Source organism: Colletotrichum fioriniae, assembly GCF_027942845.1.
Source record: "Colletotrichum fioriniae strain IMI 355084 chromosome Unknown scaffold_1, whole genome shotgun sequence".
Taxonomy (NCBI): Eukaryota; Fungi; Ascomycota; class Sordariomycetes; order Glomerellales; family Glomerellaceae; genus Colletotrichum; species Colletotrichum fioriniae.
The window spans coordinates 5847296-5862807 of NW_027076837.1; the positions used below are offsets into that span (position 1 = coordinate 5847296).

General features: G+C 54.0%; 5 protein-coding genes across 5 annotated transcripts; 1 reads left to right on the plus strand and 4 right to left on the minus strand.

The window, feature by feature from the left end:
• Positions 1-945: 945 nt before the first annotated feature.
• N0V96_001509 (uncharacterized protein) lies at positions 946-2306 on the minus strand (the record flags this gene model as incomplete). The annotated part of the gene is made up of 4 exons (XM_053194092.2): positions 946-1014; positions 1076-1224; positions 1306-2017; positions 2097-2306. The coding sequence occupies 4 exons, from the start codon at positions 2304-2306 to the stop codon at positions 946-948; spliced, it is 1140 nt and encodes a 379-aa protein (XP_053048289.2).
• Positions 2307-4460: 2154 nt separating this feature from the next.
• N0V96_001510 (uncharacterized protein) lies at positions 4461-6424 on the minus strand (the record flags this gene model as incomplete). The annotated part of the gene is made up of 2 exons (XM_053194093.1): positions 4461-5116; positions 5167-6424. 2 exons carry the CDS (start codon positions 6422-6424, stop codon positions 4461-4463), a joined length of 1914 nt encoding a protein of 637 aa, XP_053048290.1.
• Positions 6425-7082: 658 nt separating this feature from the next.
• Positions 7083-10206, plus strand: YSH1 (endoribonuclease ysh1; the record flags this gene model as incomplete). Its single annotated transcript, XM_053194094.1, has 5 exons — positions 7083-7235; positions 7296-7393; positions 7711-8842; positions 8922-9636; positions 9722-10206. The coding sequence occupies 5 exons, from the start codon at positions 7083-7085 to the stop codon at positions 10204-10206; spliced, it is 2583 nt and encodes an 860-aa protein (XP_053048291.1).
• Positions 10207-10436: 230 nt separating this feature from the next.
• On the minus strand, positions 10437-13280 carry VPH1 (H(+)-transporting V0 sector ATPase subunit a; the record flags this gene model as incomplete). The annotated part of the gene is made up of 5 exons (XM_065756247.1): positions 10437-10609; positions 10662-10841; positions 10898-12928; positions 12996-13074; positions 13152-13280. 5 exons carry the CDS (start codon positions 13278-13280, stop codon positions 10437-10439), a joined length of 2592 nt encoding a protein of 863 aa, XP_065615487.1.
• Positions 13281-14241: 961 nt separating this feature from the next.
• GET1 (GET complex subunit get1) lies at positions 14242-15090 on the minus strand (the record flags this gene model as incomplete). The annotated part of the gene is made up of 3 exons (XM_053194096.2): positions 14242-14630; positions 14716-14905; positions 15004-15090. 3 exons carry the CDS (start codon positions 15088-15090, stop codon positions 14242-14244), a joined length of 666 nt encoding a protein of 221 aa, XP_053048293.2.
• Between the last annotated feature and the right edge of the window lie 422 nt (positions 15091-15512).

Below are 15512 nucleotides of genomic sequence, written 5' to 3' on the forward strand. Positions count from 1 at the left end.
TTCCCCTTGTTTGCCCCGTTCCGGGGGGGGTTGCAATGCGGCGTCTTGGGAACTCACCTTCATATTCCGGCTTCAGGCCCTCGATGACGCCGCAACCAATCGCCTCTGTCTTACCGCATAAAATGATCGGTATCGGACCCGAGGAATCCTTGGAATCACTTTCGGTTGCTTTGGACTTGTTGTCGAGCATCTCGCGCAACGAGGGCTGCTGACGCCGTTCTTCGTCTGATTGGTTCAGAGCGTCTTGTTTCGCCTTGTGAGACCAGAGCTGCATAGTTGGGGTGGGAAAAAAAGGAAGGACGCTTTCTACAGTAGAGTATAGAAAATGGGTGTGTGTGTGTGTGTGTATGGGTACTTGGAGATGTGGTCTCAGGTTTTAATACACAGAGAGAGAGAGGGGGGGCTTCCTTCAATGTGAGGTTTTGCTTTCTCGTGGTGGTGTGGTTTCTGTTGTCTCACGTCAGACGGAACTTTGGGGTAGGTACTTCGGTAGTTTGATCCTACCGTGTTGAACCGTTCGGATCCGGATCCGGGGGCTAGTGAAAGCCGACGTCATTTTGCGAGTAGTGCCTTTAAGGCGCGGAGATTTGGATGGGGGAGAAGGTAAGCACGGTAAGGTATGTAACATCTTTCGGTTATGATTATAACCCATCACTTTGCAGATAATGTGTAGTTTGTACGAAATGACTTGAAGCATTTCACTGTCTCAATACCTGTGCAGACTTTGCTTATTGCAATTATGAAACTATGGAACAGTGCTGGTCACTTAAGAAAGATAAAATTGTGTTAAATACGTGTATTATTTGTCTTGATATCGTGGAAAAAAAGAGTGCACTAATTCGCTAGAAGAACTTTGCTTCAACGGAACAGATCCAGATCTACGACACGAAGTTGAAGCGGCACATTCCAATGTCAGTTCATTACCGATAAATTCAAACTCAGCCTTTAGTTGGCAAGCCCGTTCTGCGCAAGGAAGTCCTGAATCTTGCTAGTGACCTCAACGTGAGAGTAGCTCTGTGACAACTTGCGTTAGAAATAATTTCTCGAAATCACTTCAACATGACAGAAGACTTACAAATGCCAAGCCGTGACCAGCATCAGGGACAACGTAGGCCTCAAAAGCGCTCGCGTTCTTGATCAGCGGCGCAACGCCAGCCGGAATCGAAGGCAACTTGGGGTTGCCTGTTGCAAGGCAATCACCGCCGCAGAAAGGAATGTCGCGTTCTAAAGGTCCAGTCGTTAGCTTACAATGGCTCTCCCTCCTATATTAACTGGATAGGTTTCCGCATATGCTCAAAGACTTACCACCCGTGATGACAAGAACAGGCTTCTTGAACCCGCTCGTCGTGCCAGCCTCGCCGCCAATCGTAAGCAACTCGCCCACCGTCACGGGCTGGCCCGTCTTATACGCCGCCGTCAAGATGGCAGGATCAAAGTTATCCGGCGCGAAGAAGTTGATGTGCGCGCCGCCCTCGTACGCAGGCGCAAAGTACCCATCGACGTAGTCGCTCAACGCCGGGATCTGGTTCGCCTGGATGAAGGCACCGCCCAACAAGAAATCCGGGAGGAAGGTAGCGTTGGCAGAGAAGCCCGTCAATACCAGACCGTCCGAGGCGTCGGGGTACATGGCGGATAACGCGTACGAGTGAACGGAGCCAAAGGAGTGGCCGACGTGGACGTACTTGTCGAAGGTGCAGGGGACGCCCGGGACGGCGCCCGCGCGGAGCTTATCGGTGAGGGCTTTGAGGGCGGCGAGCTCGAGGAAGCCCTGGATCTCGTTGACGGGTTCGCCATGGGAGGACTGGGCGATGCCGAGGCGGTCCCAGGAGAAGATGGAGTAGCCGTAGTCGTCGACGGCCGGGCCGACGTAGCTGTAGTTGTAGTTGTTGACGGGGAAGTCCCAGTAACTCCTATCAAAGCCGATGCCGTGGGTCAGGATCTGTAGGACGGAGCCCGGGCCGGAGTCTGGTTGGCAGTAAGTTGAGGCGAGGTGGTATGTGCCTCCGACTGTGGCGTACTAGACGAGGCATATCATATTAGCCATTGTGTAATGTCCCTGGTTTGCAATGGGTTATGGATGATTGGGGGATCCCTACATCTGTGAGGTGGGTTGCGGAAAAGTTGTTGCCCTGCTGCGCCAGGCCAAGCATAATATTCGTGACTTCAATGTTTGTCTTTGGTGTTGAGACATTGAAGACGCCGTTCCGTGATGTGATTGAGACTTCGACTGTGAGGTTCTGACACGACTTGGCCGCAGCAAAGGCCGCAAAAGCAACCGGGAGGGTTGCTGAATGTAGCCTGACCATTTTGACGTTTGAATAGTAAACTTTGGGAGGTTGTATATGTGAGGGGGCGTCTTAGATCGAGTTGTCTTGGATCATGTCTAATAGCAAAAGGGATGTGGACCAAGCCGAGCTGTTATACTTATACACTAGCAAACCGATACACCCAGTCGACTGACAACATCGTTCCGGGTATAACTCCATCCGCAACGGGGTGTTGCGATTGTACGAGTGGTAAATCCTCATTTGCTCTCGCCCGCATGCCCATCCACTCAGCAAGGTAGCTTCAACCATGACCAGCACCATTTCATCCACCTGGCACCTGCAGCCCATGATGTCAGCAAAGTAATTGTAATTCACGCCGTCTAGAACTTCACTAGCGGGCCGCAACTCGCATAAAAATGGTGGCGTTTAGAGCACGCATAGCCGCCCAAGCAAAGGCCAACTTTGGCCAAGTAGGTAGTGTAAGCCTACCGAAGCGAGTTCGCGCGAGATCCCCCCGGATCTATCCAGTCTTTCTTTGGAGCTTCCGGGGCTAGCTCGGTGTGCCGAACTAAGGCAAGAAAGCAATAGATAGCGCGTGGTTCGTGATGCGTAAGGTACCGTACCCTCTTGGGTGCTTCTTCCATTTTGATCCACCAAAACGTTTGCTCATCCACGGCCGGAGTAACGGAGTTGATGCATCCCATGGGCCGGAGCCCAGTCCGACTCACCGCTAGGCCCCATGCACCGTTTCCGAAAGGGGCAATCAGAGCAAAGTCCAAAAAAGACCTGCATTCAAAAAGTCTTTGATTGCCCCCCCCAATCATGTTTGCCGCCGATCTCAATTGAGTTGTTGGAGCGGAGTTATTACACGCAGACACACGGCAGAGAAGATTCTATGAGTGTGGAACAGAGACAGAGAAAAAAGAGCCCCCAGTCCCAACTCGTTCTACGTTCGTCTTAGCGGCAGCCCCAACCGAACGCCATCGATGTCAAGACATTGCGATCCCCGCCTCATGTTTGCCGGTCGTGTCTCCACATGAGCTTACGGATAGGCCAAACCATGCAAACAATAGGCAAGGGTGTGGACGAGAGAAGGTCCAAGAAGAAGAAGCTTATGCAGAAGCTTCAGTCATCCGTTCTTTTTTCCCCTTCTCGCCGGGGGTCTTTTCTCGAGGTTAGAGTATTTGTCAGTCCTGTTGGAATCAAATAGTGTTATGTATGTCTGATGCCAACCATCCCACGTTGTCGTCCACCGCCTTTGCCTCCCAGCCTCCTCCCCCTCTCCATTTTCTGGTCAAAGGAAAACGATGATAAGCGCCAATGGTGCCATGCAAGCAAGTGTACGAATAGGTAGGTATTTGGAAACCCATAGTGCCGAAATTTCCGCCACGACGCCACCACCGAGTCGATTTAGCTCCTTGGAGCGGGAACGGCTACTAAGGAGAATGAATGGCCCATCCGAGGTACCAAGCAAGACCAGGGCAAATTCGGAATCCCATCGAAATGGAACACCTACCTCACCTTCGGTAAGATATGATGGTTCATCACCGTGACGTGACGACATCGAAGAACGTGACGAGTCGAAGAAACACTTCACAATCTCTGGCACACCTTCCACCGATTCTAAACGATTCGCTTGGGCAGTGGCTGATTCAGCGGACGGCTCGGATACAATCTCACGAGTGAGGTCGCCGCTTTCGTACACATCGACGAACAAGAGTCTCATGTGCCATCCGAGAGAGCCCCGAGACATGCATCATTCGCGCACCACCGTAATGGGCTTGCTGCCAGCGGTCGCTTACTCATAATATTCTCCCACTCACCATCTCTCGGGGGAAGGCTAGCCCGTGAAAACCCTGATGTGTACTGGCAAACGATTTGTATTTGACGATTCTCAGTAAATCTCCTGTTTGAAGACGAGACTCCGAGCGGATCTTTCTCACTGCTCGTCTCCCAAGCGACTGAGGAGAGGAGTCTTTTCATCCTTTCTCCCCTGGATATGTAGGCTCGGTCGTTTGGCATCTTCGTGGCCTAATTGGTTTGGCCGCCCATTTTTAAACCCCCTGAACGATACTACTTTGCAGACCGACCGCGATCCCTTTTCCATGCTGTCTGCGTAACGCCATGCTAACAATAAAAGTACACAACTGATTTCGCCTTCGACTTTTTGATCGGTTTTTCGTCGCCCTTCTTCTATTTGGGCTCCGATGTGTCCAGCTTATCGTAAGCCGCTTGCATGGCCCTCAGTTCGATTTCGTCACCCTCCAGGGCTGCCACCCAGTCTCGCACTTGGATTCCTTTGCCCTTTTCCTTATCCTCTCGCCAGTTGCCAAGTCGTGCTCGACCCTCAACGGTAAGCGCGTGGTTCGCCGGAGGAGGAGGACCCGAAGCGGCTGCGGCACCCGACTTTCCGGGCGTGCCAAGTCTCGGCGTGCTGGCTCCACTGCCGCCTGTCATCCAAGAGTACGACTTGCCGCCTTTCTTCTTTCCGAAAAGCGATCCTGTCTTGGGCATGCCGACGAACATGCTACTCGTGATGTTTTGATTTGCATGGCTGCTAGCCTCTGCCTTCTTCACAGCATCCAGTTTCTTCTGTTCCTTCTTCGAGATGGCCTTCTCCGAGTCAGGTGCCGAACCGCCAGGAGTTCCAGGCGCAACGGATCCGGCACGTGATGGCGTCGATGCGACCTCTGCGGTTCCATCCTTCCGCGCGTTACGCTTCCGTAGTCGTCTTTCCTCCCAGTCTCTCTCAGCCTTGCCTACTTCGCGGACTGTGTGACTCATGGTATTTGTAGCAGAGATTTTCTGCACCTTGCTCGCCTGGCTGGAACTAGCATCTTCGAGAGGGCCTGAATAAGAGTCAGCATGTAATATTGACACGAAGAACGTGTACACGAACGTTTCTGAGCGCTCGGGCGAGGACTGGCGCCATTCTCGGTCGCACTCTGCTGTGTCTCATCCTCTGTTTGTGTCTCCGGCGCGCTTTTCAGTGGTGCCGCGGCCACTTGCCATTCCTCCGGGACTTCACCATGCGACGAAGTCTGCCGGTTTTTCGCAATTCGGTTGGAGTCTTCCATAAGCGTTCTGAGCCGCTGCTTAGTTGCCAGCGACAGCAGTGCCAGCTGATCGACCAAGAATGCCTCCTGAGGTATCCATGTTCCTGTCGTTGTCACCATGGTCGAGTCCGGTCCTTTCTTAGTGGTTACCGTCACAGTGGGCGCAGGAAACTCTTCAGGCAGACGCATCCGCCCCATAGGCTGGTTGCTATTCTTCGTCTCCAGGTTGAGTATCAGGCCTTGATCTCTGGCAAACTTCTCCGCTTTTCGATAGACGACGGGAACTTGCAAGAAAGCATTGTTCAACTCCATAGTCCGGGTCTGAGCCAGGCGCTTTGCGGATTCCTGCCATGCTTTCTCCGCCGCCTGTGCTACCAGCTGGTTCTGAGTATCGGTGCCGGCTGGCTGAGCAGGCTGGTTCGCAGGGCCCGCGCCGTAGAAGCTTCCCTTGTTGCCTTGGGGGTAGGGAGCGAAGCCGGTTCTTGATTCCGGGACGTACAATTCGGACAGGAACTGCTCTTCAGCTCGCAAATCGATGCCCGTGCCTGCCAGTGAATCCGTGACGTCGTATTCGTACTCTTTCTGTGGTCGATCGGGGGGTCTCGAGGGCGGACCCATCGCGCCGGGAGTCGAAGGCTGCTGCATGATGGGTGTGCTAGGTGAGTTGTTGTTGCTGAGGGCCGAAGTAGCTGAGGTGTATTGCGGTAGAGTGGGCGGCGCCGGTGGCTGCGGGGTTGACACTTGCGGTGGAGGAGTCGGAGCTGATGGCAAGGCAAGAGCCGGCGTGGTGTTGCCGTTTGTATGTTGGTATGGTCCCGTGTAGGTCGGCGTCGCGGCTTGCTGCTGCTGTTGCTGCTGAGCATTTGGATAGACGGGAGATGCAGCAGACGTCGCGGCGGTGGAAGGAGTGACCGGTGCGCCTGGGCTCGGTGCGTAGGGTGAAGTAGAATACGGCGATTCGGGTTGGGGAGTTGCGCCAGGGGAAAGTCGCGGTCTTTTATTAGGCGGAGGCGCAAAGCCGGCTTGCGTCGCAGCAGGAGATGGTGTAGGTTGAGGAGGCGAGAATGCCCTCTGAGGCATCTGAGGCTGGGGTTGCGCCATCTTTGCAGCTGTTATTACAAGTAGTAGAGATAGGTTGCGATCGAATCGAGAAGTTGGTCAGAAGCCGCTCGCTCTAGTGAAGCTCAGCAAGCCGGACAGCCTGAGCAATCCTCACGCGACTCTGCCCATCTGACGTGCCGGTCTAGTCGGCCAAAAGACAAAACTTCTCGATGGCGTCGGACTCGCAGGATGTTATTTCGGCGACGGCGTGACGTTCGCGCGTGCGTATTACTCTGTCGTGATGGTCGTCTGGTGATGATCGGAGCGACGGGTTACTAAGTAGATGGAAGTAGGAGCTGTCGCCAGAAAGAATTGAGGACCGCGTTCATTTAAAGTCACGTGACAGCGCAGCCTTGTCCCCGCCTAAGCGCAACATGGTCCAAGCGTTTAGGCTGGAGCTTGGTAGCGGACCAGACAGCTGCCGCCAACTTTTACGCGACCCTCTTGGCCCTGCGCGTCGCCCGTTGACCTCCTGTCACCTGCTACTCAACTTCTCTGCTCCAGCTTGTGGCAGTATTGTCACCGCCTCATCGACGACCCATCTCGCGCCCGACTCATCTTCGACAGATGATCTAATCGGAAGTTGACCGCCACCAATCGGTGCGATATTTGCGATTATAGACCAATCGACTGTGTGCGATTTGCGACACTTGCAGCTATGGCGTCAAAGAGAAAGGCTTCGGCCATGGCCGCCACCGTTTCCGAGGAACCGGTCGACCCTGCCGACGAGCTGATGTTCCTCTGTCTTGGAGGCGGCAACGAAGTTGGCAGGTCATGTCACATTATCCAATACAAGGGCAAGACAGTAATGGTACGAGCACATCCTCCCTTCGTTGATTGAACAGGCAGATACTAACTACCGTCCCCATAGCTTGATGCTGGCCAACACCCAGCATATGATGGCCTTGCGGCGCTGCCTTTCTTCGACGACTTCGATCTCAGTACGGTCGATGTACTTCTAATCAGCCAGTAAGCCCCCTCTTCCCCCTCCCATATGCTGTTGGATCACAGGGCAAGGCGGTGAACGAACTTGGAAACCAATACCTGGGATCGTGCCTCTGGCTCAGGAATAGCGAGTGCCTTTTGGCGACTCTTGCACCTGATGGAACCCATTGCTACGCCTTTTATGCTATTTCATTCTTGTACACAGAAACAATACAAAGACTTCATTCTTCCCACCTGCCTTGCCTTGTCGTCCTCGCCGTTGTGATAGCTCTTGGCGTTGTCGCTCTAGAGTATTTGGTGTTGTATGACACTTTGGTGTTGAACATGCTAATAAGTGGCAGTTTCCACGTCGATCATGCGGCTTCATTGCCATATGTCTTGTCAAAGACTAACTTCAGAGGCCGGGTCTTCATGACCCATCCCACAAAGGCCATTTATAAGTGGCTCATTCAAGACAGCGTCCGTGTTGGAAATACCTCGTCAAACCCAACGTCACAGCCAGTCTATACTGAAGCAGACCATCTTAACACTTTCCCTCAAATCGAGGCCATCGATTACCATACCACACACACCATTTCCTCTATCCGCATCACGCCCTATCCTGCTGGCCATGTCCTCGGAGCTGCCATGTTCCTCATCGAGATTGCGGGTCTCAAAATCTTCTTTACCGGAGACTACTCGCGAGAGCAAGATAGACATTTGGTCTCAGCAGAAGTCCCCAAGGGCGTCAAGATCGATGTCCTGATCACGGAGTCGACCTATGGCATTGCCTCCCACGTACCCCGCCTGGAGCGGGAGCAGGCCTTGATGAAGTCCATCACCAGCATCCTTAACCGCGGAGGCAGGGTCCTGATGCCAGTCTTTGCCCTCGGCAGAGCCCAGGAGCTTCTGCTTATCCTGGATGAGTACTGGGGCAAGCATGCAGACTTCCAACGGTTCCCAATCTACTACGCCAGCAACCTCGCCAGGAAGTGTATGGTCGTTTACCAGACCTACGTCGGCGCCATGAACGACAATATCAAGCGCCTCTTCCGCGAGCGCATGGCCGAGGCTGAGGCCTCTGGCGACGGCTCCGGCAAGGGCGGGCCCTGGGACTTCAAGTACATCCGCTCCCTCAAGAACCTCGACCGCTTCGACGACGTTGGGGGCTGCGTCATGCTTGCCAGTCCCGGTATGCTACAGAATGGCGTGAGCAGAGAGCTCCTCGAGAGGTGGGCCCCCAACGACAAGAACGGTGTTATCATTACCGGTTATAGCGTCGAGGGCACCATGGCCAAGCAAATCATGCAGGAGCCCGACCAGATCCAGGCTGTCATGAGCCGGACGATGGCAGGTGCCCGACGCGGACCCGGTGGAGAGAGCGAAAAGGTCTTCATCCCCCGTCGGTGCAGCGTTGCCGAGTACTCTTTTGCAGCTCACGTTGATGGCACGGAAAACCGCGAGTTCATCGAGGAGGTTGCAGCCCCAGTGGTAGTAAGTGACCCGCCTTTCCCCCCTTTTCTTCCATATCAGAACTCCGAGGAAGGCACAAGGAGACTAACACTTTCGAAAGATCCTCGTCCACGGCGAACAGCATAACATGATGCGTCTTAAATCCAAGCTCCTCTCTCTCAACGCAAGTAAGACGGCCAAAGTTAAGGTCTTTAGTCCCAAAAACTGCGAGGAGCTCCGCATCCCCTTCAAGCAAGACAAGACGGCCAAAGTCGTCGGCAAGCTCGCCACCATCCCGCCCCCGACATCCCTCTCCGACCCCACCTTCCTGCCGCAGCAGCTCGTCACCGGCGTCCTCGTCCAAAACGACTTTAAGCTCTCCCTCATGGCGCCCGAGGACCTGCGCGAGTACGCCGGTCTCAACACCACCACGATCACCTGCAAGCAGCGCCTCCGCCTCACGGCCGCTGGCGTCGACCTCGTGCGCTGGGGTCTCGAGGGCGTCTTTGGCAGCGTCGAGGAGCTCCCTGAGATGCGCATGGGTCACCCGGCTCACGACAAGGGCGTTGACGATGCTGCAGTCGCCAACGGCAACGGCAACGGCGCCGAGAAGGTCGAAGGCGATGATGTTGACCAGGAGATGGGCGAGGAGGCGGCCGACGAGGAAGTCGCCCGCCTCGTGGCCGCGTATCTGGTCATGGGCTGCGTCGCCGTGCGGTACCGCAGCGACGGAGAGGTCGAGCTCGAATGGGAGGGCAACATGCTCAACGACGGTATTGCCGACGCTGTCATGGCGTGTCTCTTCTCCATTGAGAGCAGTCCCGCAGCAGTAAAACGTATGTTCCTCTTCTTCTTAATCACTATGACTTCATGTCTCCAGGAGTTTCTCTCACGGTTCGCTAACCACCTATATCTACTCAGGCTCCGCGGCCTCCCACAGCCACGACCACGAGCAGGCCCCGAAACCTCTCCCCAAGAACCCCCACGCAAACGTCCCAGCCACAGAACGCCTCGAGCGCTTCCTCATGTTCCTCGAAGCACAGTTCGGCGCCGACAACGTTAACCCCGTCGCCGAGCCCCGTCTCCCGCCGCAGCCTGAAGGCGACGCCGCAGCAGCCACAAAGGCAATCAAGGCCGACGACGCCAGCGACGCGTCCATGGACGTTTCCGACGACGACGCGGAGGCGGAGCAGGAGAAGAAGCTAGAGGCGCGGCGCCGCGCAGAGATTGAGCGTCTCATTAAGCTCGGCATCCCCGTACCGGGCATCCGTATCAAGGTCGACAAGATGGAGGCCGTGGTCTGGTTGGAGGATCTGGAGGTGGAGTGCAGTCACAAGGCTTTTGCTGACCGTGTGAGACGTGTATGCGAGCACGCCGCCGAGGTCACAGCCCCACTTTGGGGTTAAGAGTTACCACGAGGTTTTTTCTCATATTGGATGCAGGGTGTTCATTTCACGGCGTTTTACACGCCATCATGTAGTATAACCATCACACTCACGACAATCACGCGGGTAGCCTAGCACGTTTAGATACTTAATGCTCTAGTGCATTGAGCTATGTTACAGAGTGACTAAGGTTACAATGAAAAACAAAATGCAGTAAATCACACTCTCGAGAAACTTCGAGCCGAAGCCCCTTAACCGAGGTACTCCTTCAGCTCTTCAGACTCTTCTAACGTCGTAGTGAAAGAGAACGGCTGGAAGGCCCAACCGGCAAACTCTGCGAACTTGGAGAAGGACTCGACCCAGGCCAAACGGAGGGAGTGCAACATGGCACTGGTACCTTCCATCATGACCAGGATAGCAATGGCTGAGTATGCTGTTAGTAATTGTTAAGAAGTGAGGGAAGCATCGTATCTTACTAAGGAAGAACCACATGTAGAAAACCACAACGATAGCAATAGAACCGAAGATGCCAGAGAAACCAAGGGCAGGTCCAAGGGTCATGGACCAAAGGACGGAACTGAGTTGCTGATGGGCAAGTGACAAAGCCCAGAGACGAAGGTATGAGGCTGTGTGGGAAACGCAGTTCAAGCAGAATTCTTTTTACATCGTTAGTTTTGGTATCATCTTGGGTGTTCGCTTTCGTATTCCTTACCAATAGTGTGAATAATCTGGTGAATCATGACTTCGCTGAACTCGAATTCCTCGTGCTCGCCATCACCGTGCAGGTCCTGCGTGATCATAGCAACGCCTTCGCCATCAGACTCGAAGCTGGGGCGGCCGTTGAGTCCATGGTCCTCATCATCGTCGCCGTCGAGGGCACTAACGCGAGAGCTCTCTCCAATGCCCCTATAACCCTTGGCGCGAGCGTGGTTGTGCTCCCAGCGAAGCCAGAAAGGCTTCAGGAACAACAGGATCGGGACTTGAATAACGGCCAAAAGCAGGAGGAAGACCTGGACAGTGGCCTGTCCGGGGTAGAGCTGCGCGCCTTCCTCGAGCTTACCCGGCTGCAGGAACATGTAGATCAACATGTTCAACAGTCCAGGAGGGTTGCGGGGGTTCTGAGGGTCGCTCCAGTTGACGGACCACTTGTAGAGAATACACATGACGAGGTAGCCAAAGATGGACTGGAAGAAGATCATGCCAGGGACGAAGTTACCCCAGATATCCACGGGCTTCTTGAAGTGCTTGGCGTTGACGTAAGCGAAGATGAGGGAGTAGGTCATGTGGGCCCAACCCAGAACGATACTCATCTTCATCTTGTAACTGTTGCTGAAGAGAAGATCGTTGTCTGTCTCGTGCCATCTCCAGTCCAGACCGAAGGGGTAGCGGTAACCGTGGTCATTGAGCTTACCAGTCAGAGTCTGAGGAGGCTTGTAGTCGTCGGGAACATCCCACTTCCAGGCACTGTCGAACAGCGTCAAGGACTTGGAGAAGACATCGTTGTAGATAAGACCGGTGAAGAGAGAGAAAAGACCCATGACCAAGGCGATGTATCTTCCGTAGTAGAGCATAGCGAACAACTCGAAAGTGACTTTCTTGAGAGGCCTTTCCCAGTAGATCATGGCAAGAGCGGCAGAGACCATGATGACGGCGTGACCAAAGTCACCGAACATGACGGCGAAGAGGAAGGGGAAGGTAACAATAACGGGAAGTGCTGGGTTGACCTCCTGGTAAGTGGGAGTACCGTAAGCGTTGACAATAGTTTGGAACGCCTCAGTAAACTTGTTCGTCTTGATGTACGTAGGCGGAGTCTTGTTGGTGCGGATCTCGTTGATGATGGAAGGTACCGAGAGTCCTGCCTGGTTCGTAACGTTTTGCAGCGTAGAGCGAATCAGCGGCAGGTCGTTCGTCGGGCACCAACCCTCAGCAATGAGAGTCCTACGAGCACGGTCGTACGAGAAGTTGTTGAGCGTATTGTAAACAGCCTTCTCCTTGGTGACCAAGACCATCCACGCAGACAAGGCCTGGGAGATCTGGGTGAGCTCAGCGTTCAGGGTCTGCTGGGTGTTGCGGAGAACGTTCTGAACGTCGTTAAGGCGAGCGTTGACCTCGTGGATCTGGTCACGACGAAGGTCACTGTTCTCGTCCACGTTGTAAACCTCAGCACCCATGGACTCGGAGATCTTGCGAATCTTGGCCAAGATCTCCTTGCCGTGGGCGAAGATGACGAACACGTTCTTGTTGATCTCCTCGTTGTTGGTGGGGTCGACGAGCGGCTCGGGGATCTCAGACTGGTTCATGTACAAGTTTCCACGCAGCGTTCTCCAGAGAATGCGTTCGAAGGAGGCAACACGGTCCCTATTGATAACACCAGCCACGAAGCCAATATTCATGCCAGAGAAGGATCGCTCGACCTCGGGGGCCGAGTTGTGCTGCTCGACATCCTGGAGGAGAGGGGCGTCATCGTTATCGGTGGAAGCGCGAATTTCCTCGACGCTGCCGTGGGCTCTGTCAAAGAAGCCGCCGGCCTCGCGGAGGACCCAGCGCCACTCGGTGAGCTCAACTTCGCGCTTCTTCAAGGTCTCGTAGCTGTCGTTAAGCTGGAAGACGCGTTGCTCGAGGCTCTGGCTTCGCTCGGCGAGTTCGTCAATCTCGGAGGTCGACGGGTTGGCAAGTCTCTCGGCATCGACATCGAACTTTCTGAGAGGGATTCCTGCCTTCTCCATCTGGGCGTAGAAGTAGCCTGCCATGATGTTAGTTTATCCCAACCCAAGGGTTTCGTGATGCGCGGTTGGGAAATGATGACGTACGCAGCTGGCGTTCGACATTGTCGAGTCTTCGAATCTCCTGAGTAAAGGTGCGCTGGAAAGCGCTGACATCTCCATTGAGCTAAATGAATTACGGCTGGTCAGCTTCGATGTTCGTGTTGACCTCAACAGTATCCAGGGAGGGGGTTGGCGACGTACATCGCGGAACTGGAGGAGACCAAGCTCTCCAAGGGCTGTGACGACCTCGCGACCGATTTCATTCGAAATGTACAACTGCACCATACTCATGTTCGCCGAGCGAAACATGGTATCCTGTGCCGGCGCCATCTTGATGTATGGCGGGAGCTCCGAGCCGTTCGATGGGGGTTGTTGATCAAGCTTGTCGATGCAGGTACTAAATAACGAGCTGCCAAGTTGATGTCGTTGCCTCCCGAATGAATGTACGATGGGGCTGAGCACACTCCTCGGCTGGTTGGTTATTCCGGAAAATAGCCTCCCAGTGTGGCGCGACCTCGAAGTGGACTGTGGCGGTGCACTTTTCCTCGCAAATATTTTTCGCGAAATATCCACAGTAGTCTCTTCTCAACTTCCCTCTTCCAGATTCACAACAAACTCAAAGTACGAGATACAGCAAGCGATACCTGCAATTTCAGGTCGTTTTCCAGTAGGAAACTGCGCTTCTGCCGCTCCATTACTTGGACAACAACTCTCAAATTGGAGATGTTCTTGCCAGCAGATCTTTGCGTGAGCCTAACTTGCTATCATACTACTAAACATCAGCTACGTCTGCTTTTGCAAGACAAAGAGATCAATTCTACGTGACGATGGCGCTTTCGAAGCTTTGTTGGCCGTCCGCAAGGACTCAAATGGTCACCAAAGTCAATATGACGCCTAGAGCAAACCCCAAATACCCTGCCAAGGGTTATTCTTGATCGTGTTACAAAGTCTTAGCCTTGCAATTAAGAACTTTGCGTCAAATTTAGACGAGATACATTCCATTAAAAATTTCCTTCCTTTATAGCACGCCCAAGCATGCGGCCATGGCCCTTGAATTGGCTGTGGCGACTGCATGACCTGCAGGCTACGAGTGCCGCAGTTTTGCTCTGCGTGCTTGACTGCGTCGGCTCTAGGATCTTTGCTCGTCTGTAAGATTTCAAGATGATGCCGACAACAAGCAAAGGTTTTCAGTGTCATAATGTTTAAACCGCTCCATGAGCCAAAGACATGTACTTTATTTTATATGTGCTTGCCTCGGATCCTCGCTACGGCGACACATAGCCTAGCCGCATCACAACTCCTTTTTCTCCTTCTCGGACGAACTAGCCGCAGCCTTGGATGCCGCCGTCTTACCCGACGACGCAGGAACTTTGACCGGCTGTCCCTTGCCATGTTTCGCCGTGAACACGAGTCCCACGATCGAGACGATCAGCTCGGTGAGGAGCGTGACCATGCCCGAACACGCCAACTGCCAGGAGGCGATGCTAACGCTGCCAATTGGGGCCTTGGGGAACGAGAGGATCCATTCGGCGTAGTAAGGGAACCAGCCGTACGGCAGCCAGAACATGGGCTCCTTGGAGAACCAAAAGGGGAGGCCGTATTGAGGGACTTTGGTGAGGGCCCATCGGAAGCCCGTGAGGTAGGTGTCGAACTTTGATTTCGATGCTTCCTGGTTTTGCTCTGTGTGTTGGGAAACAGAATGTCAGTGATCTTACTCCGTACAGCCTGGCTCTATGACGCCGCATCGTGGCTTTGTGCAACGTACTACTCTTCTCTAGTTGCTCCAGCTGCTTGTCGTGCGTCCGACGGAGCTTGGCCCACTTGGCGAACTCATCCTGACTGCTAGTCGCATTCAGTTCCTTTCGCGTCTTGAGGAAGTCGGCTTGCAGCTTTCGATGCTGCGCAGCTGCCTTGGCGGTCGAGATGGGGAGGTAGTTGAGGGTTGTCCAAAGCTTCTAGGCTGTTAGCAAACGCGGCGATCTCTTCCCGTGACCGGGCTGGGCGTGGAGGCGGGAGAAGAAGTTAAAGGGATGTGAAGGTAGGGTAGACTGACCAAATTGTTGATGGCTGCAGCTCCGACGGTGTTGACCAAGTGGGAGAACACCTCCAGCACGAGGATGATGACGAGTAGAGAGGGCATGATAGACACCCTTTTGAAGATCACAGACTCGCAAGCGGTTGTTTCGGGTATCTATCGGCACATGTCTGTGATGTGCGAGGCTGAAAGGTTGTCGATAGGTAGGTGTGTGACCGGGCTCGATCGTGCCCTTGCGTGGGCGGGAAAACGTGGTCCTATGTCATTGCCCCGCGAATTGCATCTTTAGCGGGGACCTTAGCCACTGTAAGCCACTGGCCGCCTCGTCAAGCAGCAAGAACCAATCACCTCCAACTTCCGCGTTTACATTCCATCGGAGCAAGATTTGAACGGCCTCAACGTTTCGACCTAGGATTAGGGTCCATTCCGGTGGTTCGGCTTGCCCATTCGAGAGCTTCCGTTACACACTAAATCACTTTTGTCAAGCATTTTGTCGTGAGGCTCACAGACATGCTCAAAGCCAAGAC